Consider the following 24,163-nt stretch of genomic DNA (forward strand, 5'->3'; position numbering starts at 1 on the left):
CGTGTGTGTGCGCGTGTGTGTGTGTGTGTCTGTGTGTGTGCGAGTGTGTGTGTGCGTGTGTGTCTCTGTGTTCATGTGTGCGTGCGTGTGCCATGGCACAGGTGCAGGTCAGAGGACAGCTTGTTGTGGTCAGTTCTCTCTCTCCATGATGTGAGACCAGGAGGTCAAACCTGAGAGGCCAGGCGTGGTATCAGACGCCTGCATACGTGGAGTGTTCTCTCTGGGCCCCAAGGCCCCGCATGGCATTTGCTGATAACCAGCACACATCCTCTCAACATCTTGCTTGTAATTCCTAGTACAACACAGAAGCGGAACAGCTGTGATCCGTGTTCTAGAGGGAGCAACAACAGGAAAATGTGTGTGTTTTATTTTTGATATTACTACCGTTCTAGCCAAGGCCGGTTGCACCCACGGTGTAGAACTTGCACCGGAGTTGTTCACAGTGTGTGTGATCATCAAGTCTGTCACCGGTCACTCCCTGCCCCTGGGCCTGTGTCCTCAGGTCTGCAGCAGAGATGGCACTGGCTTCTGGGCTGTGATGGCAAAGCGGTGCTTTCCCAGGTCATGTCTGCAGGTGGGCAGAGCTAGGACCCGGTGGCGGCTGCTCTTGGCCTCTTAGAGGTCACGTCTGCAGGTGGGCAGACCCTAGGGCCCGGTGGCGGCTGCTCTTGGCCTCTGGTCTTTGCTCCTGGGAGGGGATAGAAGTGAGGCAGGTCGGGAGGCAGCTCTGTGGCAGAGCTGTGTTTGTGCCTAAGGTGAGGAGACCTGGGTTCAGTCCTTTGTACAGGAGCCAAGAAGGGAGGTGCCCACGGGTTCCACAGCCCTTGAGGACCAAGGTGGGGTCTGGGCCTGTGACCGTGTATTTCCGAACTGCTCTGTTTCAGGCTGGTCTGGGCATAGGACTGGGAGCTAGATTGCTTTCACATGTGGGTGGTCGGCTAACTGGAAAGCCAGAAATGAATCAGTGCTGATCCCTGAGCCATGCCTGGCACGGTGGTGGCTGTCCCGTCTGCAGCAAGCGCAGAGGGCAAGAAGTAGGCCAGGGATACTGGCCATTCCAAAGTCGGAGGCGTCCCAGGAGGTGCCTTTGCAGTTTGGGCGTGGGAAGTGGAACTACCCTGTTTAGCTTCCTGTGTGGTGCTCTCAGGTCTGGCTGGTCTGAGGCAGACTCAGCTTAACCTCTGCGGAACACATCTTCCCGCATGCTGGGGAGGAGGCAGAGTGAGGGCTGAGTCATCTTATGTGTCTCACCCTGGTGGGACCAAACCTGGACAGCGAGGCAGCTGGCTGGCTGGGCCACAGTGCTTCTTTGTCTGCCGGACTGGCCTTTCTGTGAGTCTGGACCGCCACCTTGGCCTCATTAGTCCCAGCTTCTCAGCACCTGGACCAAGTGTTCCTCATGGCCTTCCTTGGCAGAGTTGTTTTTGGTGCTTTTTCAGGGTGGAAGATTTGGGCTGCAGCTGTGTCTACTTTGCTGTCCTCTGGGGCATTTTGAAGCCTGGGAATTGTGCTTGGGGTTGGGTGGGGCAGGCATCGGTTGGCTTTCAGTCACAGCCCTGACTCCTGAAAAATGCTCCCATCTCCATACAGGATGGCCACCACCTCCTAATGAGGGCAAGGCTACTTCCAGGGCATACCCACCCTCTTCATCGTTTCCTTTCCCCTCCTCCTCCCTTCCTCTGGTCATATAAAATAATAAAATAATCAAACTTTCCTTTGAGCTGCTTGGCTGAGATTAAATGCTTTGCCTCCAGGTCAGCCCCTGCCTGGGTTTCCTCCAAGCTCTGTGAGGAGACCGAAGGAGGCCGAGTAATGGCTGAGCTCTGGCTGTGGGTCTGTTGGGATTGGACGCAGAGGGGTGGGTCACAGCTGCCTCTTTTCTCTCATGCCTCTGTGGCTTCCCACCACCTAAGACGCCGTGTTCTCTGTCCTCAGAACTAAAATGACCCTGTAGGGGCTCTGAGAAGGCTGGCTGGCTGTGGGGCTTGGTGCTTTTGTTGCTGTGGTCTGGCTGGAGAAATGGTCAGTCATGGCCCCATGGCTCAGGTCCTCACTGCTGGGTGTGCACAGGGCTGAGGAACCTGGTCCTCTGGGACTGGCCCTTTGCGGGGTGAGTGGCTTCTCCCTGAGGAGCGTCAAAGCCACACACAGTCAGAGCCTCATGCCCTGATGTTTCTCCTGGAAGCTGCTCCGCTTCTTCTCTAATGCCAGTCTAACGAGATGAAGCTCTCTGGATGAGGGCCCGCTGTCCTGCACTCCTGTGAAGAGCTGCGTGGGGTGCAGCTGTCTGGACCGAGATGGAGCAGATTAAGTTTTCTTCTTTGGGGGGACTTCATATATGTATATACTCTTTCTTATGTAGTATTTATATTTATTTCAATACTTACTTCAATGGAATCAAAAAGTAACAAACTGCATCCCTTTATTTCTCAAACTGTGCTCACTGAGTGGTTTCTTGGCAGATGTAGTCTGATCCACTGCCAGTGGAGTGTGCTGACCCAACTTTGGCTCTCCCTCTTCGAGGCAGACATAAGCTAACAAGGTGTTGCCTGAGGCGCATCTGGTTACCACGTGGCGCTTGCAGCACAGGTACCTGGAGCAGACCCAGAGTGGGGCCATTGCCAGAGCGTTGTCTAAGGTGGGGTTCTGACCCTGCGAAGGTTTGAAGACTATAGACTTCAGAACAAAGGGGAGCAGCTCTGGCTTTGTCATTGCCTGGGCACAGGTCTGGTGGCTAGTGAGTGTCCCAGGCTAGGGTCATACCCAGGGTGATGGGGTGACACACAGTACTCTCTGTTGGGGCATCCTTTCTGAGGCTGGCACTAGGCTGCTGTGGACTGGTGGCTGTGAGCAGAAGCGGCTCTGAAAGGATGCCTTTGTCTGCGCTGGTGGGGGCGAAAGCCTTTCTAAGGAGTAAGGTGGAGTCTGAGACTGGAAGGACAGGAGGCGTTCACATTAGTGGATCAAAGCCCAGCATTTTGATGCTGGTTTTGTCTTCTATCAAGTTAAATCTGAAAACTTGGGGAAGCTTACCCATTCGCCCGTCTATATTCTACCACATTCTTCTGTCCACGCATTGACCTCTCCACGCCCAGCTACCTACCCGTCCACACGTACATCAGCTCACCCACTCACCAACCATCCAGCCACCCCCTTGTCCAGTTCATTCTTCTGTCCACCCACCCACCCCTTTACTCAGCCCCCTACCTACACTACTTATCCATCCATCCACCCACTGCCATCCGGACGCCCATATCATACCCACCATCCACGCATTCATCCATTTTCCCCATCCATCCGCCAATCCCCACACCCCTTCTCCAACCATTTCTAACCCACCAAAGAACCTTATCTACACACCCCAATTTATTCACTTACCCACCCCTTCCTACTCACTCATCCACCCATCCATCCACCCTCCCACCCATTGATCCACCTGTCAACATCTACCTACCCTCCTTCCTGTCCATTCTCACACTCAGCTGTTTATTCTGCCATTTAGTATTTGTTTGTGCTAGGTACCAGGCTAGATTCTGGCTTTACATTCATGTGGTGTGAACAAGAAAGGATTTTAGCTTACCAGGAAGACTACCTTCTGGAAAACTGGTCATGTTCCATCCTGAGAAGTGGGTCAGTGGTCCAAGTTGTAGTGGGACGTGGTGTGGTGTCTGCTTGTCTCTGTTTTCTGTGGTGTGCTCTGCATCCAATCAGAAAGGCCATGGTGTTCTCAGTCTGGCTTTAGCTCTGTTGTGAAGAAAGTCCTGGTTTTCTCTTTTGAAGGTGCGTGGTTGATCGGCAGTTATGATTCACCAGACAAGCTTTAATATATATAATTCAGTTTTAATAAAGGAAAGGAAAGGGAACTTACAAATCCAAGGTTCCAGCGAGGAGGGCAGGAAAACAAAGAGCAGGCAGGCCGCAGGCCCGCAAGATTTTATAAGTCAATATTAGCCTAAGGGGGACATGCCTAAGAGGGACACGCCTAAGAGGGACACGCCTTTAGACCAAGGGGGACACGCCTTTAAACCAAGGGGGACACGCCTTACAAAACAAGGTTTTGGGCTAGGCTTCCCCTTCATCTCCCCCTTTTGTCTAAATAAGACAGAACCAAACCAAATACAACTATATTCAATAGGAACAAATAATAAATATAAAATTACAAACAATATTAATTAGAAACATATAACAAAAGTTTTACTAAGCATTCTATTTCAAGGAGTCTAAATAATGTAGAGGGTAACTACAATTATCTAATCTTCAACCCCATCAAAGATCTGAGAAGGGAAGTAATATTACTTAAGCAACCAGGAAGTACAAACAAGAAACTTCCAAAATGTGCAACAAATGACAGAGACAACTAACTACCTGGGCAGTCACCCAAAGTTTCGTTTTGCAATGTTGAGGCAACCAACTTTGGCTAAGGCCTAACACAACTGACATAACATTTTTCAAAGGCAAGGAACTTTTTGTAGAACTGTCCAACCCTGTCTTGGCAAGATAAGACAATCCTGTTTTTATCCATTTACGGATACTCTGAAACTCTGTCAGTGGTCGAGGTATGGGCTTTTTCTTTGCCTAAAGGCCACTTCTGCCAAGAAGAAGACAAGCTCCCAGTGGAGTGTCTTTGGTGCTCAACATTCTCTCGGGAGTAGAGTGGTGTTGCCAGGAGTGATTGTGTCTCATAAGTACCAAACTCTAGGTTAGATTAAAGGCCATGTTCTACAGCTCTTCAAAGAGGTCGAAGATTATACTATCTATACTAAATATAATTTCTATGTATCTAAAAAACCTGAAAAACAACTGTGCAATAAATGAGGACAATATCCCCAAACGTAAACAATGTCATTATACAAATAATATCAGAGGTAGAAATGTACATTGGAATATGATAAATATCTCAATATAACAATTGTTTTAAACAGAGGTAGAAGCATACTCTCATACAATAGAGGTAGAAGCATACTCACATACAATGTTCAATATACAAGAATCAACACCAATGCAATTTTCTAATAACAATAATTCACAAATACTAATCATCCCATCAAACCAGGTAATCCCCCCCCCCTTTTTTTTTTCATAAACACCCCTGAGTCCATATAATACCTCCCCCATCCCCTCAACCCTATACCATCTACTAAATGATGTCCCTAAACCAGAGGGCAAACTCTGTTGGGAGAGGGGGCGTCGTCCTCTAAGATTGCTTCTAGCTGACATGGGGGCGACGTTCTTCTCAGGGGGTTCCATGAAAGCAAATGATGGTAAAATTCCCAGAATAACATTTTGTCGAGGAAATTGTAACTAGCCTCTGAGTGTTTTGAGGAGGTCCGGCCAGAGTGTTGTCAAAATTGTACACCATTTGAAACTGTCTTGTGTAGTTGGTACCAAAAAAAAAAACCAAAAAAAAGGTCTAATTTTAGCGCTATTAAAAACATGACGTCATAGTAACCAGGTGAAATTGATGTTGTGGGGCCCCATCTTCATCCTGGAAACTTCAAAGATTACTGAAGGAAAATTTGTTGTTTGTTACAGGAAAGGTAAACATTATCTACAAAGACATATACAGACATATATATTCGATGGAAGGTATAATAAAGACAGACAGATATGAGGAAAGGCAAAGAAAGTTTATCAAGTATCATCATCATCATCATCATCATTATCATTATTATTATTATTATTATTATTATTATTATTATTCTGTCCCATTTCATGGCTCCTGACCTGAGACAGAAACTCTGAGATATCTCTTATAAACAGGCTTGGAATTGAAGAAGGACTGAGCCATAGTCCAACTCCAAAACCAGCTCTATATACATATAAATAAAGGCACAAAATATATGTAAAAAAATGTTTTATACTTACTAAACATATTCGGGTTCTGTGTTGATCCATATTAGGTTGTAACTAGTGTCCATGAATCAGTATTTAAATATCCAGGGTCCCTTAAGTTCTTTGAAGATGAGTGGTTTCCTGTGGAGATAAGAAAAGAACCCTGCCCCCAACCTATATGCTTTTCTTACCATCAGTATGATCATCATCCTTGTGAATGAATTATTTTTCTTCTCCAAGGGGCTTCTTCTCTTCAAACCGAACCTTTATTAATTTTGACGGTATCCACAATTTTTCCTCTCCTGTGGAGACAAGAGCAAAACCCCTTCCCCAATGCAGCACATCTCCTGGCTTCCACTGCGAGGTCAGCACATCCTTGAAATAAACTGGTTGATTTAATTCAGCAGACTTTTCCATTATCCAATGTCTTTCTGCAGCCGTTGTCCCTTTCTCATTAGCGTTGAGAAAATTCAAGGTTAATAAAGCACTATGTAACCTATTTCTAGGGGTATTTTCCACCCCTTTCTGTTTGTTTAACATGTCCTTTATAGTTCTATTTGATCTTTCTATGACTGCTTGACCTGTAGGATTGTATGGTATACCTGTAACATGCTTAATATTGTAATAAGCAAAAAACTGTTTCATTTTCCTAGAGACATAAGCTGGACCATTATCCGTCTTTATTTGTGTAGGTATACCCATGATGGCCATAACTTCTAATAAATGAGTGATTACTGAATCAGCTTTTTCTGAGCTTAAAGCAGTTGCCCATTGAAAACCTGAATAAGTGTCAATGGTGTGGTGTACATATTTTAATTTGCCAAATTCTGCAAAGTGAAACACATCCATCTGCCAGATTTCATTCCTTTGAGTGCCCTTTGGATTAGCCCCTGCAGGCAGTGGTGTTTGGTTATAAAAAGAGCAAGTAGGGCATTTCTTTACAATTTCCTTAGCTTGTTGCCATGTAATAGAAAATTCTTTCTTCAAGCCTTTGCTATTGACATGATGTTTTTTATGAAATTCAGAGGCCTGCAGCACACTACCAATCAACAATTGATCAATTTCTGCATTACCTTTTGCTAGAGGACCTGGCAGACCCGTATGAGATCGGATGTGTGTTATATACATAGGGCAAAGCCTGTTCCTGATCATGTCTTGTACCTGGATAAACAATGAGGTTAGTTCTGTATCATCAGGTATAAATTCAGCAGTTTCAATATGTAAGATTACTCTTTCTGCATATTGTGAATCAGTAACTATATTAAGCGGTTCTTTAAAATCCCTTACCACCATAAGAATGGCATATAATTCTGCCTTCTGGACAGAATCATAAGGGCTTTGTTCCACCTTACTCAAATCTTCTGATTTGTAACCTGCTTTCCCTGATTTATTAGCATCAGTATAAAATGTACGTGCTCCAGTTATTGGAGCATCACGGATGATTCGGGGGAGAATCCAAGAAGTTCTCTTTATAAAGTTAAGCCTCTTGCTTTTCGGATAGTTGTTATTGATTTCTCCCAAAAAATTAGCGCAAGCTCTTTGCCATGGTTCGTTATCTTCCCACAATTTTTTTAGTTCATCAGCAGTGAAAGGAACTATAATTTCTGCTGGGTCTATGCCTGCTAGTTGACGAAGTCTCAATTTGCCTTTTATAATTAATTCAGAGACTTTTTCCACATAAGTTTTTATTTTCTTACTTGGTTTATGTGGTAAAAAGATCCATTCTAAGATAATATCATCTCTCTGCATTAAAATTCCTGTAGGAGAAATTTTGGAAGGCAATATGACTAGAATACAACTGAGCTCTGGATTCACCCTGTCCACATGTGTCTCTTGTAATTTCTCCTCAATCATTCTCAGCTCCTTTTCTGCTTCAGCTGTTAATTCTCTGGGACTGTTTAAGTCTTTTTCACCATCCAAGGTTTTATTTAAATGAATTATCATATCAGGTGTTATGCCAACAGCTGGTCGTAAGCTGGAAATGTCTCCTAACAACCTTTGAAAGTCATTGAGAGTCCGTAACCGATCTCTCCTAATTTGTGCTTTTTGTGTCTTAATTTTTTGCAAACCTATTTTATAACCTAGATAATTAACAGAATCTCCTCTCTGAATTTTTTCAGGAGCAATCTGCAATCCCCATTTAGGTAAAAGTATTTTTACTTCTTCAAACAGTCTTTCTAAAGTAGCCATGTTTGAATCAGATAACAGAATATCATCCATGTAATGATAAATTATTGACTTGGGAAATTGCTTGCGTATTATTTGCAATGGTTGATTTACAAAATATTGGCACAGGGTGGGAGAGTTCAACATGCCCTGTGGGAGGACGGTCCACTGGTATCTCCTTGTAGGTTGAGAGTTATTATAAGTAGGCACTGTGAAGGCAAACTTTTCTCTGTCTTTTTCTTGTAAAGGTATAGTGAAGAAACAATCCTTTAAATCAATTACTATGAGAGGCCATCCTTTTGGTAATAAAGATGGCAGAGGAATTCCAGATTGCAGAGAGCCCATAGGTTGAATAACCTTATTGATAGCCCTGAGATCTGTCACCATTCTCCACTTACCAGATTTTTTCTTAACAACAAATACAGGAGAATTCCAAGGGCTGGTAGATTCTTCTATATGTCGAGCATCTAATTGCTCTTGTACCAGCTGTTCTAAAGCCTGCAACTTTTCCTCAGCTAAAGGCCATTGCTTTGTCCATATTGGTTTCTCAGTCAACCATTTTAGAGGCAGTGCTGTTAGTATCTCTGAAGGGCCATCAATTGCTTTGCATTCTTGTACAGCCCGAACAGCCGGTTTCCGCCTTCTGTAATATCTTTTAATATTTCCCTCGGTGATATAGGCTCTAGAAGCAGCAGGAATGTTAATTTGGGTATTCCATTGCTGCAACAGGTCACGGCCCCATAAATTCACTGCAATATTGGCTACATATGGCCTTAATTTTCCTATTTGTCCTTCTGGCCCTATGCATTCAACCCATCTCGTGCTCTGCCTTACTTGAGATAGGGTTCCAATTCCCAGGAACTGAACATTTACATCCTGAAGAGGCCAATACGGATGCCAAGATTCTGGAGTAATGATACTTACATCCGCACCTGTGTCCAGTAGGCCAGTAATAAAAATGCCATTTACACATACTCTTAACTTTGGTCTTTGTTCATTTATAAAAGTCTGCCAAAATACACGTAACTCATCTTTCAGGCCATTTTTGCTTTTAACAGCAGGCATGGGGCTTTCTAATTTTCTTGACGAGGCATGTTCTCGGCAGTAACCGGAAATGACTGGACCACATTCGCCATGGGGGCCTGCGAGAGGCCCCCCATTGAGTTTCCCAGTGGCAACAGGTTGCCTTGTCTATCTCTTGTTGACCTGCACTCATTTGTCCAGTGTCTGCCTTTTCCACATCTCCTACATATACCTGAAGGCTGAGTCCTCCTACGTCTGTTATTTCTAGAAGAGGCATTATTATTATTATTATTATTGTTATTATTATTATTGTTATTATTATTATTATTTCTGAAAATCCGTTGTCTGCAATTCCTTTTAATATGTCCCATCTTGCCACAATTAAAACATTTGGTAACTTGATGCCTCCTTTTTGCATTAGAAATTGCTTCTTCGACCCATGCTTCAGTGCCATAGTCAAATGATTCAACATTCATTGTATGTAAGACCCATTCGTCCAAGGGCGCTGATCTCATCTTTAAAGGCCCCAGGATCCTTTTACACTCCACATTGGCATTCTCATAAGCCAAAGATTCAATTATTATACGTCTTGCTTCTGGGTCAGATATCCCTATCTGTACAGCTTTAGTTAGCCTTTGTAAAAAATCACTAAAGGGTTCTCTCTGACCCTGTTTAACTCTGATATATGATTCCAGTCTCTGTCCTGGGTCTTGAACCCTGTCCCAAGCCTTTAAGGCTGTTGTAGTACATATGGATAAGGTGTGTTCATCATAATTCGCTTGTTCCAGAGGATCGGAGAAAAGTCCTTCACCTAGAATTTGATCTAGGGAGATCTCAATTCCCTTTGCTCTTTCCTGCTGTTCTAAAAGTTTAGCCTCTTGTCTGAACATGCATTTCCAATTTAATTGTGACCCACTCTCTAGAACAGCTGATACTAATTGTACCCAATCATGGGGCGTTGCCTTATTGCTTATAGACCAAGTTTTGAGCATCTCTCTAACAAAGGACGAATGTAGCCCAAAGTTCATAATAGCTTGTTTAATTTCTTTGAGATCATTCATACGGACGGGTTCCCATGTATATTCCTTGATGACTTTAGGGTTTTTGGAACCAGTCACCTTTTCTGACGTTACTATTGGAAAGGCAGGTAGAACTTTATGGAAATTATCCCGGAGAGTTTTACTCATTGACGGAGTTAAATTTCGCCTTTGTACCGTTTGCTCCTGTTCTATAATTTCCTCAATCTTTTCTAATTTGCTTACTATTGCCTTCTGTAAGGCCTGGATCTCCTGTCCAGAATTATGCTCCAACGCCTTCATGGAGGATTCCAAAACATGAAGTTTGTCCAGTAGAGTTAGTATCTCATCCTTGGATAGAATTTTCATGGCATGAATTGTGCCTTCTTGTATCGACAATCTGTCAGCCAATCTGTCATATCCTTTAGACAAAGTCCGATTTTCACATTCAGCAGTTTTAATTCTCTCTGATAATGTTTCAGACAGGGACTGAAGTTTACGATCCAAATCAGCTGTTCTCTCCTCCGCAGCAATGAGTCTCTCCTTAATATCAGACTGTAGTTTTTCTAAATTTTGCTCATTTGACCGAGTCATATCAGACAAAGCCCTATTCCCTTCCTTGAGACCTTCAAACTCTTTCTTGGTGTCAGTCTGAATTGTTTTTGCAAATACCTCGACCGACTTAAAGTTGTCACTCAAAACAGTTGTGCCCTTTCTTAAGCATTCAACCTCTGTCCTAAGAATCCTGGTTTCATTCTGTAAGGACTTTATCATTTTTCTATTTTCAAACCATGTAAGGGAGAAACCAAATACGAGAAAAATTGCAAGCCCTATAAACATCCAAGTTATGGGAATATCATATGTATCCTGTAATATTTCTACCATAGTATAATTAAATAGATTGCAGAAGCTTTCAACGGTGATATGGTCAGACATTTTTTTTTTTTTTTTTTTAATCAAAAGAAATTTTACCTGAAATGACCGTTCCCTGCCAGTAGGTCGCTAGGGCAATAACCGCTCGGCCAAACCGAGTCTGCAGTACCAGCGGAGCTCGAATGTTGGGACTCCGGCAGTAACCGCTAGTCTCCGGCAGGTCAGGGCCCAGGCCGAACTCAGCCGGGACTGGTGCTGCCTGAGGGGTTAGCGAGCTCGGACTGAGTCACCCGCGCACACACACGTCCTTTGCTCCGTACAAGCAGGGCTGGGACAGGCTAGTCTGGGAAACTGCTCTGAAGCAATCAAGAGCCCAAGGCCGAATCCCTGCCACGCAGTGTGGGAACTGGAGCTGAAGGCTCCCAAATGCCCTAGTTGGATGCCAAATGAAGGTGCGTGGTTGATCGGCAGTTATGATTCACCAGACAAGCTTTAATATATATAATTCAGTTTTAATAAAGGAAAGGAAAGGGAACTTACAAATCCAAGGTTCCAGCGAGGAGGGCAGGAAAACAAAGAGCAGGCAGGCCGCAGGCCCGCAAGATTTTATAAGTCAATATTAGCCTAAGGGGGACACGCCTAAGAGGGACACGCCTAAGAGGGACACGCCTTTAGACCAAGGGGGGCACGCCTTTAAACCAAGGGGGACACGCCTTACAAAACAAGGTTTTGGGCTAGGCTTCCCCTTCATTTTGGACTTTTGAAAATTTCCCGTTTTACTTCTCATGCCTTGGAATCCAGAGAGAGGTGAGGCCACCGTTTGCTCCCTTAGGAGCTTGTCAGCTCGTCTAACCAAGTGTCACACCGCTGAGACTCTTATCCACGTTGCTAGAGCACGAGACGGTACTGTGCACTTTCCGGAAAGGGTCTGCTGAAACATGGGAAACCACACATACTCGTGTGGTGTGGAATGCCGGGCCTACGTGTGTACCCGTTGGTGATGAACGATGGGGTACCAGAAAGCTGTTTGTGGAGCTAGACATGTAACCTGCATGCCACCCGCTAGTGCTGGCTCAGGCTTGCGTTCATTCCTGGGAAACGAGAAGTGATTTTTTTAACATGAAAAGCCTGTGTAGGGATGCATTATTTGAGGTAACCGTAACTTGCAAACATGGGAGATGTCCTTCAGCTGGAACGTGATCAAGCAAACCGTGGTTGTCGTCCATACCGTAGAGAATGCTGCAATGAGTGAGACTGGAGATGGCCACAGCCACGTAGTGCGATCTTCTTTGAAATGAAGACTTTTGGAAATGGAGAAGAAATTAGTGGGTGGGAGGTGGAGATGGTAGTGGGGGCGTGAAGTGGGTGTGGATACCAAGATGTGGACCTATGTTCACTGTGGTGGACACTGAACCTACCCTTGTGGCAGAATCGTGTAGAAAATTAGGGACGAAACTGGAGAAATCAGTCAGTTTGGTGGATTGTAGCTCTATCCATGTTCTGGTTATGATAATATTCTTTAGTTTTTAAAAGGTTACTTTTGCGGGAAACTGAGTGAAATATTAAAGGCATCTAGAAAAAGAACAGTGTGAGCCTGGGGACACGGGCTCAGTAAGTAAAGTGTTTTTCCTGCAGGCATAGGGACCCGCACCACAGAACCCACATAAGAAAGGTTGGATGTGGTGGGTGAGGGAGAAAGGGGAGTCCTGGGACTCACTGTCTGGTCAGTCTCACCGGTTTGGTAACTAGAGGCCAGCGAGAGGCCCTGTCTCAAAAAGTAAGTTGTGAGCCAGGGAGATGTCTCAGCCGTTAGAGGTGCTTGCCTCCAAGTCTGGTGACCTGAGTCTGAGCCCTGGGATCCACAAGGTAGAAGGAGAAAACTACCTCTGACCTCTACACAGCATCCTGGCCTGAACATGTGTATGCACGTGCTCACACACACGCAACAACAATAAATGACGTAAAATAATAAAAATATAAAGATAAACCAAGGTAGATGGCACCTCAGGAATGACACACCCAAGAATGACCTCTGGTTTCCAAACACACATGCATACACATGTGTACCCGTAAACATGTGTGCACACGCATATGTACACAAAGGGAAAAATGTGTAAAATTGTATTTGCTTAAAATTCAGAGTTCTAAATTAGGAACATTATAGCTCAATATTGAGGTTGATTTTCTTTTTCCTCACTTCCCTGGGTTAGTAAGTAGGTGGGTGTCAACCTAGAGACACAGAAGCCCAGATGTGTATGTGGAAGCTTGGGGAAGGGTTGAGATTCCCTTGCCTTCTTTTCTAGAGATCAGTAATTTCCAATCACAGTTCTCATTTGAATCTCATTTAAATGAACGGGGGGCCATTTGACTTCTAGGTGGGTGTGCTGGGTAGTTTTACATCAACTTGACACAATCTAAAGTCATCGCAGAGGAGGGAACCTCAATTAAGAAAATGTCTCCATAAGATCTTGCTGTATAGGACATTTTCTTAATTAGTGATTGATGGGGGAGGGCCCAGCCCATTGTGGGTGGTGCCATCCCTGGGCTGGTGGTCCTGAGTTCTTTAAGATAGCAGGCTGAGCAAGCCAGTAAGCAGCATTCCTCCGTGGCCTCTGCATCAGCTCCTACCTCTTGAGTCCTGACTTCCCTCAGTGATGAACAATGATACAGAAGTGTAAGCCTAATAATCCCTTTCCTCCCCAAGTTACTTTGGTCATGGTGTTTTATCACAGCAATAGAAACCCTAAGACAGTGGGCTTTAACAACTTGAGTCAGGGAAGGGGGCAGGAGAGACGGAGCAGTGGCTAAGAGCACGCTGCTCTTGCAGAGGACCTGGGTTCAGCTCCCAGCACCCACAACCATCTGTAACTATTTCCAGGGGATTGGACACTGTCTTCCGGCCTCTTCAGGCACTAGACGTGTACATGGCACACAGACATACATGCAGGCAGAGATTCATGCACATAAAATAAAGACGAATTGACCTTCTGAAGAAACCTGAGACAGACATAGGGTATGACCAATCCTGTGCATCTGTTCAGATCCCTGGAGACTCAGGAAAGAACTTCCTGGCCCATTTGGTGACAGATTAGAAGCATTGTTTTGGGATAAGACATGATGCATGCTATTTTTTTATTTTTGAAAACTTAAAAGTTCTGTCCTGAGTCATGTGGCAGGCTTCAGACTTATGTATCTAGGAGGTGGACAAGTGCCGGAGCCATACATAAGCACCTCAGTGCGGAGATGGGTGGGGTAGCATTGCTTAGGCTCCGATTATGGACCTGCCCCTCTGGTGTCCCCACCTTCTTCCAGAGTTCAGCCTGTGTGTGGAGGGGACTATGGTGATAGCAGTGGGGCCTTCCCCTTCCTGTCCTGCTGTCAGTTCAGGGCTGACCATGCTGTACCTGGGTTTTCATGATGTTTGGGGTGGGCGGGGATTCCAGTGTCATTTAAGATTTTAGTGGCATTCTGGCTCACACATCAGTTCTGGCAGTAAGATGGCCTGTTGGTCAACTCTTCTGCTTTGCACCCTCAGGGTATGTGTGATGGGGAGCGTGATGCAGTGCCAACGTCGAGGAGTCCAAGGTCAGCGGAAGAGCGTTTCCCATGCTGTCTGTCTGCCTGCAGCGGGCATGTCTGCACGCAAAATGGCTGTCGTGGCCTGTCACATCTGTCGCAGACTCCCTGGGGTGTCGCTGGTTTGCACAGTGCTGCTAAGAATTTCTGAAGGTTCTTTCTGTTCCAAGCTGGAGCAGCTTCTGTGTGTGGTGGGTTTCAAATGCTGCTCAGCACACAGGCTTTTCCCAAGCAGATCAAATAGCACTCACTCAGAGTGTGACTGTATGCATGCGTTTGTAGACATGTGTGCATGGCCCCCATCGCACACGCTGTAGGGTGTGTTGAAAAGAACCCCTCCCCCCCCGCCACCATGTGCTAAATTAGTCTTTGGCGACCTCATTTCTGGAAATTGGACTCTGCCCAGAGGTGGGAGAGTTGGGGAAAATTTGAGACAAATTTATGTGGCTGTTTTCTGTGGTTAGCAGGGTGGAAAAAACCGTAAAAATGAACTTCACATTTCTCTGGTTTCCTTGGAATGCAGAAGTGGCTGACTTAGTCTCACATTTCAGACAGTCTCTCGAGCTGGAATACAGGGCTGTGGAAGAGGGGTGCGTGGGCACTTTAGAGGGGCTGAGACCTAGGACGAGATGGGTAGCTGCACTGCAGGCCTGTCCTGTCCTGCATCCCGTGTGTGTCAGGTGATCCCTGCACCACTAAGCTATACTCTCAGCCCTCTTTCTGCTTTGGTCTTACTAGGTTGCCCAGGTAGATCTTCAGTCTGTGATCCTCTTGCTGCCTCCTCCTGAGGGGCTGGGAGGGGAGGTTCTGGCTGCCAGGCCCAGCTCACCCTGTTCACCAGAAGATCTAAGTTCAGTCATGCAACTTTGCAGTTTTGAAAAGCTTCTGAAAGCCATCATTCAAAATGCATCACTCCTATAACGTTGCACTTTTTCTTCTTTGGAGACTGTCTCCTACAGCCTAGGCTAGCTACAATCTCACTATATAACCAAAGATTTCCTGAGCTCCTTACCTCTTTGCCTCTCCCTGTGAGGATTAGAACAACAGGTATTGTCACTACATCTATCTTGCAAAGCTCTGGGGCTAGAACACAGTGCCTCACGCACACTGGGCTAGCACTCAGCAATGGAACTACAGGCACAACCCAGGAGGAGCCCCTACATTGCATGTGTGTGTACTAAGTGTGTCTCACAGTTCCAATATACTTGCGGTGACCTTGTGAAATAGTTACTGCTCCAGTGTTGTATGCAAAGAACCGGAGTCACAGAGAGCTTTTGTAACTTGCTGAAGATCATACAGGTGACGTGAAGCTTTGGACAGACATTAAGCTATGCCGACACCACTGCCATTTAATATTAAATCCCGGGGGCTGGAGAAGTGGCTCGGCGGTTAAGAGGACCCAGGTCCAGTTCTCAGCACTCAATGGTAGCTCACAACTGTCTGTAACTTCATCTCCTGTGGACACTACACACATGTGGTATGCATACATACTTGAAGGTTAAAAAAAAACACTTATACACATAAAACAAAATGGATAAAAAACTTACTGCTTTTTTCTTTTCTTTGTTTTTGGTAGAGCTAAGGATCACACCAAAGACCTGGTGCATGCCAGGCAAGCTCTCTCCTGCTGAGACATGGTCATTTCTACATTGCGGTCTTTTTCTTGTGTTTATGCTGTGTGTATGGGCGTGTGTGGTCAGAGGACAACTTTGCAGAGTGGCTTCTCCCCTTCCACTTTCACGTGGGGATGAAACTCACAAGACTCGCAACATTGGTGAGAGGCAGTTTTGCTCACTGAGCCATCTTGCTGGCTCTTTATGGCAGTTTAAGGACTCACTAATCTTTGTATGTGTACATACCTCTGGTGTCTGTGTGTCTGTGTGTATGAGAGCAGCGTCACTAGGGAGGTGGAGAAGTTAAAGGACCTCGGGTTCACACTGCTGTGTGCTTCAGGCTGACTGGCCTCTGAGCGTCTGGGGATTCTCCTGCCTCTGTCTCACCTCTCGATAGCATGCTGGGGCTACAGAGGCGTGCCAGCATGAGTGTCTTTGCGTGGGTGCTGGGGACCCAAACTCAGGTCCTCCTGCTTGCACAGTTATTGGACAGATGGCCTCCGGGCCACCTCCCCAGACCCAGTGCCATTTTAAAATAAGGATTTAGCACCTGGACACAGGAAGAGGCATCGTGGCAGCAAACATGTATTAACCCACTGTTTGGTTAATCAGTAGAACAACTAAGTTACTTGCTCATTAAACAGAATAGTATTCAGAGTCTTTTAAAGTGGGACTATCATGTCAATCAGGTAAAGATCTTGACTCATAAAATTTTGATAAGATGCAGATTTTCCTGTGACATAAATTTAATTGAGTAGCATGCTAAAGGTGTCCCACCTGTTGGCTTCATCTGGGCCACACTGATGTAGGTGTGTCTTCTATCTATCTGATGATTTCATTGGTTAATTAATAAAGAAACTGCTTGGCCTAATAGGTTAGAACATAGGTGGGTGGAGTAGACAGAACAGAATGCTGGGAAGAGGGAAGTGAGTCAGATGCCTTGGGCAATCGCCATGCCTCTCCTCTCTGAGCCAGTTGCCATGAAGCCAGCCACCAGGTCAGACATGCTGAATCTTTCCCGGTAAGACACCACTCGTGGTGTTACATAGATTATTAGATATGGGTTAAAACAAGAGATGTGAGAATTAGCTGGAACTAATGGGCCAGGCAGTGTTTAAATGAATACAGTTTGTGTGTTGTTATTTCGGGGCATAAGCTAGCCAGGCGGCTGGGAGCTGGGCGGCAGGAACACGGCCCTCAGCCCTCACTACAGCCACACACTGTCATCTAAAAAGTTCACACTCAAGGAATGCAAAACGGAGTTATGAAAAGAAATTGGAAAAAAGCCTCATGATTCTCAAGTAAGTTCACTGTTTTTGCCGTGGATTGCATCCGCAGGAGTCCTCAGGAAAGCCCACACCGTTGAATGCTCCAAAAAGATGTAATTTGATTTTAAGTCTAATACATCAGAATGTCTTGGTGTAAAAACATCCCAGTTTTTTCTAAGGCTCCCAGGAAATGTACGCGACTTTCATTCTCATTTTGGCTTCTGAAGGACTAATTGTCTGCAGGATGTGGGAATGTGACCTTCCCAGCTGGGGGTTCCCTCCTCTGTCTGCTCAGGAGTCAGCAGAGCATCCCCCTGTTGTGTCCAGTCCAGGAGGCTCTGAAGGCAGGAGGCCTGGCAGGCAGTGAGAACAGGGTTTGGATCCCGGTCACTAGGCTTGCCCTTATCCACACAGTGCGTTCCTAGACATGCTCACAAACTCACCTCCTGTGTTCTCTTTGAACCTCCCTTCCACAGCACAGACCCTGGATCGTCATGGTCTATGGAATGTGGGCCTGTTGGTGTGTGCTGGGGGCCCCGGGCGTGGCCATGGTCTTTCTCCACGCCACCATCGCCTTCTGCGTGGCCCAGTTCCGGTCAGTGCTCTTGTCCTGGCTGTGTTCTCTCCTCCTGCTCTCCACCCTGAGACTGCCAAGTGTGGAGGAGGTTAAGGTAAGTGTCCCCCGCCTGCACACCTTACACAGGGCAGGGGAGGGCTCTGATCCAGTAGAAGTCAAGTCTCAGTTCACAGAACAGTAGCTTCTCCATGGGGCTCCGCCTAGTGGCCATTCAGGGTTATTGCACAAACGGTTCTACGTCTGAACCCTATGAGATTGTCCGTGGTCACCTTTTCTCCCAGTTTGGATGTTAAGGGAGGATGGCAGATGTCATGAGACCAGAGGGGTAGAAACAGACTCCTCCCTTCTCAATATTCTTAAGCCTGCCTACTGAGTGTTCTGTGGTTTCCCACTCTCCTTCCTTGTGACACACAAACATCTACAGTGGCCCCAAGACAGTCAGCAAGTGTTTTTATTCTCAGGTGATAGAATAGGCTTAATAATTATCCCCTCAGAGAGCCAATCACAGAAGTACTTTGTATAGAAAGTGAATACAGAGTGTCTTGCCTCCAGGTCACAGACCAAGCCTTGACGTATACCATGGAGTAACATCTTGACAGATACAATGTTTTGTCAGTTGGTGTGTTTGGTGGAGGCAGACATTGGGCAAGAGGCAGTCTGTGTGACTGCTGAGTGGTTCGTTCTGCATACAGCCTGACAAGTCCCTTAGGGACCAAGTTAAAACTCGGTCCTGGTTCCGAAGCTTGTGTATACGGCCATAACGTGTTTTTTTTGGTGCCACGGGTTGGACCCAGGGTCCCAGATATGCAGGGCACATTTTCTACAGCCCAGCTACGCTGCAGCTCTCATGGCTTGCTTCGGTTGCCAGTGGGACTTCTTGTACTCAGCTCTGTTTCAGGGCTTCTGTCGCAGGGGCTGCCAGCGTCAGCTTTCCCCGGCCGGCTCCTGTGTCAGGCCAGGCTGGCTGCCCTCTCACCGACTGTCCCCCCCCCCCCCCTCCCCTTGTTGCTTTTGCAGAGGCGGTGGTACGAGACAGACAGTGAATACTACCTGCTGCAGTTCACGCTGACTGTTCGCTGCCTGTTCTACACCAGCTTCAGCCTGGAGCTGTGCCGGCAGCCTGCGCCTGCGCCTGCCCAGCCGGGCTCTTCCTTCCCGTGGCTGCTGGCCTATGTCTTTTATTATCCTGTCTTCCACAACGGACCCATCCTCAACTTCCCGGAGTTCTTCAAACAGGTAGAGTCCTCTGGGGGACCGGACAAGTTCTGTGTAGGTCTCTCCTTCTTAGACTGTGAATTCTCACCCCAAATGGGGTAGCTTACTGAGTGGGATTCACAGAGAGTTTGGAAACGGTAAAAGGCTTCTGAACATACGACCAAAAATCATTCGAAGTCTAATGGGTAATGAGTTGGTGGTGTTTCTGGCAGTGGCCACCCTTCCTGTGTTATCATGAATGTGGGGTAGAAAATGGCAGGAGTGTGTTTAGGGCCAGTTTAGAATGTGACATCCTCCTATGCCATACTGCCCAGAACACCTCGCTCAGAGTCCAGGCTACCCTGTATTATGAGTTGCGGGATTTTAAGAAACAGAACAGTTTAATAATGGAAAACAAAGATTTTAATGTCTTCCTAATCATCCCTCCAGATATCAGTATTGAGTTAGTGTCTTTGGATCGGATTGCGTTAGAATGTTTGACTTTAAGCCAACCTCCCTCCCTCCCTCCCTTCCTTGTGTGTGTGTGTTTGTGCGCACACGTGCAGGCACACATATGCTACAGCGTGCATGTGGAAGTCAGGACAGCTGTAGGAAGCCAGCTCTCCCTGTCACCTGGTGGATGTAGGCACTGAACTCAGTGTATGAAGCTTGTGAGCAAGTGTCTCTACCCTCGGAGCCACCTCACAGGCTCAGCGTTAGATTTTAAAAGTTGCTGTTTGATTTGATGATGAGAATTTCCTAGCAAATCATTAAATGAATTTTACAACAGCTTCTGAAATGACCTAAAGATGCTTCTGTAAGCCTGTCTTGCCGGAGTAAGTTTTCCTCAAACCCGGGTGTGTAGGTATATCATGCTTTGATTGATAACAGATCCTAAAGGTGTTTATTGTAAAACGTTTATTTTGTATACATACAGTTTCACCATCTATTAAAGATGCCTACTAATGAGATGGATTATTTAATTTACACAAAGAATGAAGCCATGGCTGAGTATTTGACAAGACATGGGCTACCTTCAGTGGTTTCAGAGTTGGTCAATATTTTGATTTTATTTCCGTCAGTGCTAAGAGGGCTTTTCTGTGTTAGTAACTTGCTGAAGGCTAAGACTTGGGGTGTTGGCTGTGCTCATTGGTGCCACATGCATCTCCCCAGTTAGGTGTGCTGTGGATCTGACCACACTCCCCAGCTAATCTCCTGGGACATACGTAAGGGAGTTTAACCCATGTGTTAGTATCTAAAACAGTGGTTCCCAAGGAGAATGGCTTCCACCAAAGCACAGCCATCTGGAAGAAGAAAATAGTAAGACACATATAAACATACATGTATATAAAACACATGCACATAACACATGTACAACACAAGGCACACACAGCACATCTATGTACACATGGATGTATACACAATACATAGATGCACACGTATACACACAATGCATGCCTATACCCTCATATAACACATGTGTATACATACATGCCTGCATATATGTGCAGCATACCTGTGCATGCACACACACAACACATTGCCTGCATTCATACAGAACACACATGCATGCACTTACATACAGCACACACATGGATGTTTTAGATTGTGTTTTAGATTACTATGTAAATGACAGGTGGGTTAGTGAGGGCAGCTGACCTCAGAGTGTGGTTCCTGGTCTGTAGCATCAGCACCATTAGGGACTTGAGATGTGAGTTCTCAGGCCTATGATTGACCAGGGTTGTGGCTTGCCAGGTGCCCTGACTCTTGTGCTTGTGGGAGGCTGGGAACCGCTGTCCTGAGTTTGTCTGAGGAGTGGGGTGGAGGCAGTGCTGGTCCAGGATTGGCAGACTCAGACCTTCTGCATCCTGCCTCTTGCAGTTTTCTTGACACTGTGAACTTGGCTTCTTCCCAATTTTCCAGCCAATAACTCTTGAACTAAACCTCGGCCCCATCCCTCCCCTGGGATGGACAGTAATTCTTGGGGAAGTAGACTAAAGCCACTCAGAGGAAAGAGACTCTCCCCAACTGCGTCATATGCACAGGGAGCTTTGCCCACTGGGAGCTGCACCTCATCGGGGTGCAAAGCCCTTTTTTGCAGGTCTCACTTTTCATCTCCTCCTTTCCAATGCAGCAGGGTTCAACAGGGACAATGGGAGTGTGGAGTCAGGCCCCATGCCTGGTCCTCAGGAGCAGACTTTGAGGCTGTGGTTCAAAGTGAGGGAGGGCTCACCCTGTAGGGGCTCAGTCTGCGGGGAATGGGAGGGCTCACCCTGTAGGGGCTCAGTCTGGGGGGGTGAATGGGAGGGCTCACCTTGTAAGGGCTCAGTCTGGGGGGGATGGGAGGGCTCACCCTGTAGGGGCTCAGTCGGGGGGGATGGGAAGGCTCACCCTGTAGGGGCTCAGTCTGGGGGGGATGGGAGGGCTCACCCTGTAGGGGCTCAGATTCTACTTGGATCTTATTCTTTCTTTCTGACATGTTCCAGTTGCTGAGAGTACGAACTTTGGAAAGGGAAATCAAACCTTTCTTTCTGCTCTGCCTATATTTGTTAAGTCCATCCCAGAAAAATAAAATGCTCAGTAACCCACAGGACAAAATAAACACTGAATAAAAAGCCAGGCAGGGTCTGGGGGAAGTGACTCAGTGGGCAGAGCACTCGCTTTGCAAAGGTGAGACCTGAGTTCAGATCCCCTGAGCCCACATAAAGCCAGACACACAGTGCACACCTGTAATGCCAGGATCTGGTGGACTCCCTGGAAGTCTAGTCTGTGGGCCAGCTGGACCGGTGTGCACACAAGTGAACAAGAGACCTTGTCTCAAAGTGGAAGGCAAGGACTTCTGACCTCTGCGTGTGTGCCATGACATGTACTCACAGAAACACACACATCACACACATTCTACACACAAAACAAAAAGCCATGTGGTTTCCGCACATGCTGAGAGAGCCTGTGGGTGCTCTCTTCTGTGATGAGGAAGGACTGGGAAGAGGGGAGGATGAACGGCAATGGAAGAACTCACAAGTGCTGTGTGAATGTGCAGGAGGAGACATGACCACCAGGGGGCAGAAGCATCCCACGTGGAAATGAACTCAGAAGGGACAAGCCTATGTGGGATTCTGAAACCCCAAGTATTAAAAGAGAGGAACACCTCTGCAGATTACATTACTCCAGTTTTTAGCACATTTCATTTACGTATGCAAATGAGGGAAGCTTGGAAGAGGTGTTCTACATACTCTAAAACACGTGGAATAATTCAATCACCGAACAACACATTTTACCTCCTACCTAGCCTGACCGCCTTACCAGGAAGGCCCTTTCTGGCCCATGGAGTGTCAGAAGCCAGGCTTCGGCTACTTTGCGGCTGTACTTCTGGGGAGTTAAGATCCCGAACTGCTGTGAGGCAGATCCAGCAGGGCCTGGGCAAAGCAGGGTGGCCTGCTGACTGGGGCCTCAGAGTCTCCCTCGAGCAGGGGGATTGGATGGGGTGACAGGCAGCCTGGGTGGTGCATCCCAGGAGTTTTCTTACCAATGGGATCCTCGGTGTGGAAGCCAGCTCCAGGTTCAAATCCCAGTTCTGTTTCAGTGAGCTACCGCATTTGTGCCCCAGCTCCCTCCTGTGGGATGGGAAGGTCGGCAGAGCCAGGGTTGCTGTGGGGAGCGCGTGGTCCCAGGAGGTGATGAGGCCTGAAGCTGGTATGCTGTCACACTCGCTGCTGTTGGATTGTGATTGGTCAAAAGCGTGTGGCAAGTTCAGGGGATGTTTAGGCTACTTCAGAGCCCCCTACCCCCCATGTCCAGCCCGATGGGCACCCTAGCAGAGGAGTCTGAGCAGTGGCTGTCCCTGGCCTCTGAAGAAGCCGTGGTGCTGGGCTATTGGAGGGACCAGACAGGCAGGGTGGGCCTGGCTGAGAATGACTGGCAGGGGCGGGGCAGAGGTAGGTGTTGCTGTCTCAGGCGCTGTGGAGAGTGGGCTTCTGGGTCTGGAGACCCCCTGAATGACCTGACTGTAGAGAAAAGACAAAGTCAACTCTACAGCTTCTCATGCATGTAATCTCCAAACCCCGAGAGATCTTTGCTACCACCGCAAAGAGAGTAGATGGAGGCAAAGACAGACACGTGGAAGGCAGGCTGGGTGGACAGAGGAAAGACAGATGTGGAAGGCAGGCGGACGGACGGAGGAAAGACAGACACGTGGAAGGCAGTCTGGTTGGACGGAGGAAAGCCAGCAGCATCATGACTGGTGCTAGAACTTAGTTGCTAGGGTGCTTACTTAGCATGAATGAGGTCCTGGAATCCCAGCCTGGGAGGCTGAGACACAAGATATGATCAGATGGTGAAACTCAAGGGCTGGGAGATAGTTCAGTAGTTAACATGCTTGCTGTGTGCGGATGGGGCCTGGGTTTGAATCCCCACGGCACACAGAAGCTGGGCATGCCAGAGGACCTTTGCAACCCCAGTGCTGGGGGAAGGCAGTGAGTCTTGGGTGCCTGCTGGAGTGGTGTAGCCCAAACAGCAGCTCCAGGGGCGGTGAGAGACTCTGACTCTAAAAAATACGGTCAACAGTGATAGAGGAAGACTCTGGGTGTTTGTGACTTCATGGGTACCCCCCCCCACAGAGAGAGAGAGAGAGAGAGAGAGAGAGAGAGAGAGAGAGAGAGAGAGAGAGTTAGTTCAAGGCCACCCTTGGCTACATGGTGGATTTTGAGATATTGCTTGAAAAAAAGAAAAAAAGACACAACCTTGTTACGCTGACTTGGTGTGAGGTATGAGGGTCCAGGGGCTCCAGCTGTCTAGACCAGGTACTGGTTTGTGGCAGCAGTGTGTGCCGGCGTGGCAGACTTCCTGGGAGAGGGCAGTGTTCATCGCTGGCCTTGCTGTGGGTGGCTGGGCTGTGGCCTCCAATGCTGGGTCTGAGTAAGTTTTCCACAGGGTGTAGGTGAGGGACTTGGACGATACAGAGAAGCCGCCTCAGCTCTGAAGGAACACAGGTTAGGCCCATGTGTCCCTGGATCCTGTAGACAGAAG

General features: G+C 47.0%; 1 protein-coding gene across 3 annotated transcripts in view; it reads left to right on the forward strand.

The window, feature by feature from the left end:
• Hhat (hedgehog acyltransferase) overlaps positions 1-24,163 on the forward strand; it is a 244,737-nt gene that overhangs the window by 21,465 nt on the left and 199,109 nt on the right. Inside the window, exons 4-5 of one of the 3 annotated variants that reach the window (XM_038349791.1) lie at positions 17,844-18,038; positions 18,962-19,180. The exons of 1 other annotated variant lie outside the window; for it this stretch is intronic. In XM_038349791.1, coding sequence (XP_038205719.1) covers positions 17,844-18,038; positions 18,962-19,180 — 414 coding nt within the window. The remainder of the gene's footprint in view (positions 1-17,843; positions 18,039-18,961; positions 19,181-24,163) is intronic. One more of the 3 variants, XM_038349792.1, reaches the window with a different exon arrangement.

The sequence above is a fragment of the Arvicola amphibius genome, chromosome 12 (assembly GCF_903992535.2).
Source record: "Arvicola amphibius chromosome 12, mArvAmp1.2, whole genome shotgun sequence".
NCBI classification, from domain to species: domain Eukaryota; kingdom Metazoa; phylum Chordata; class Mammalia; order Rodentia; family Cricetidae; genus Arvicola; species Arvicola amphibius.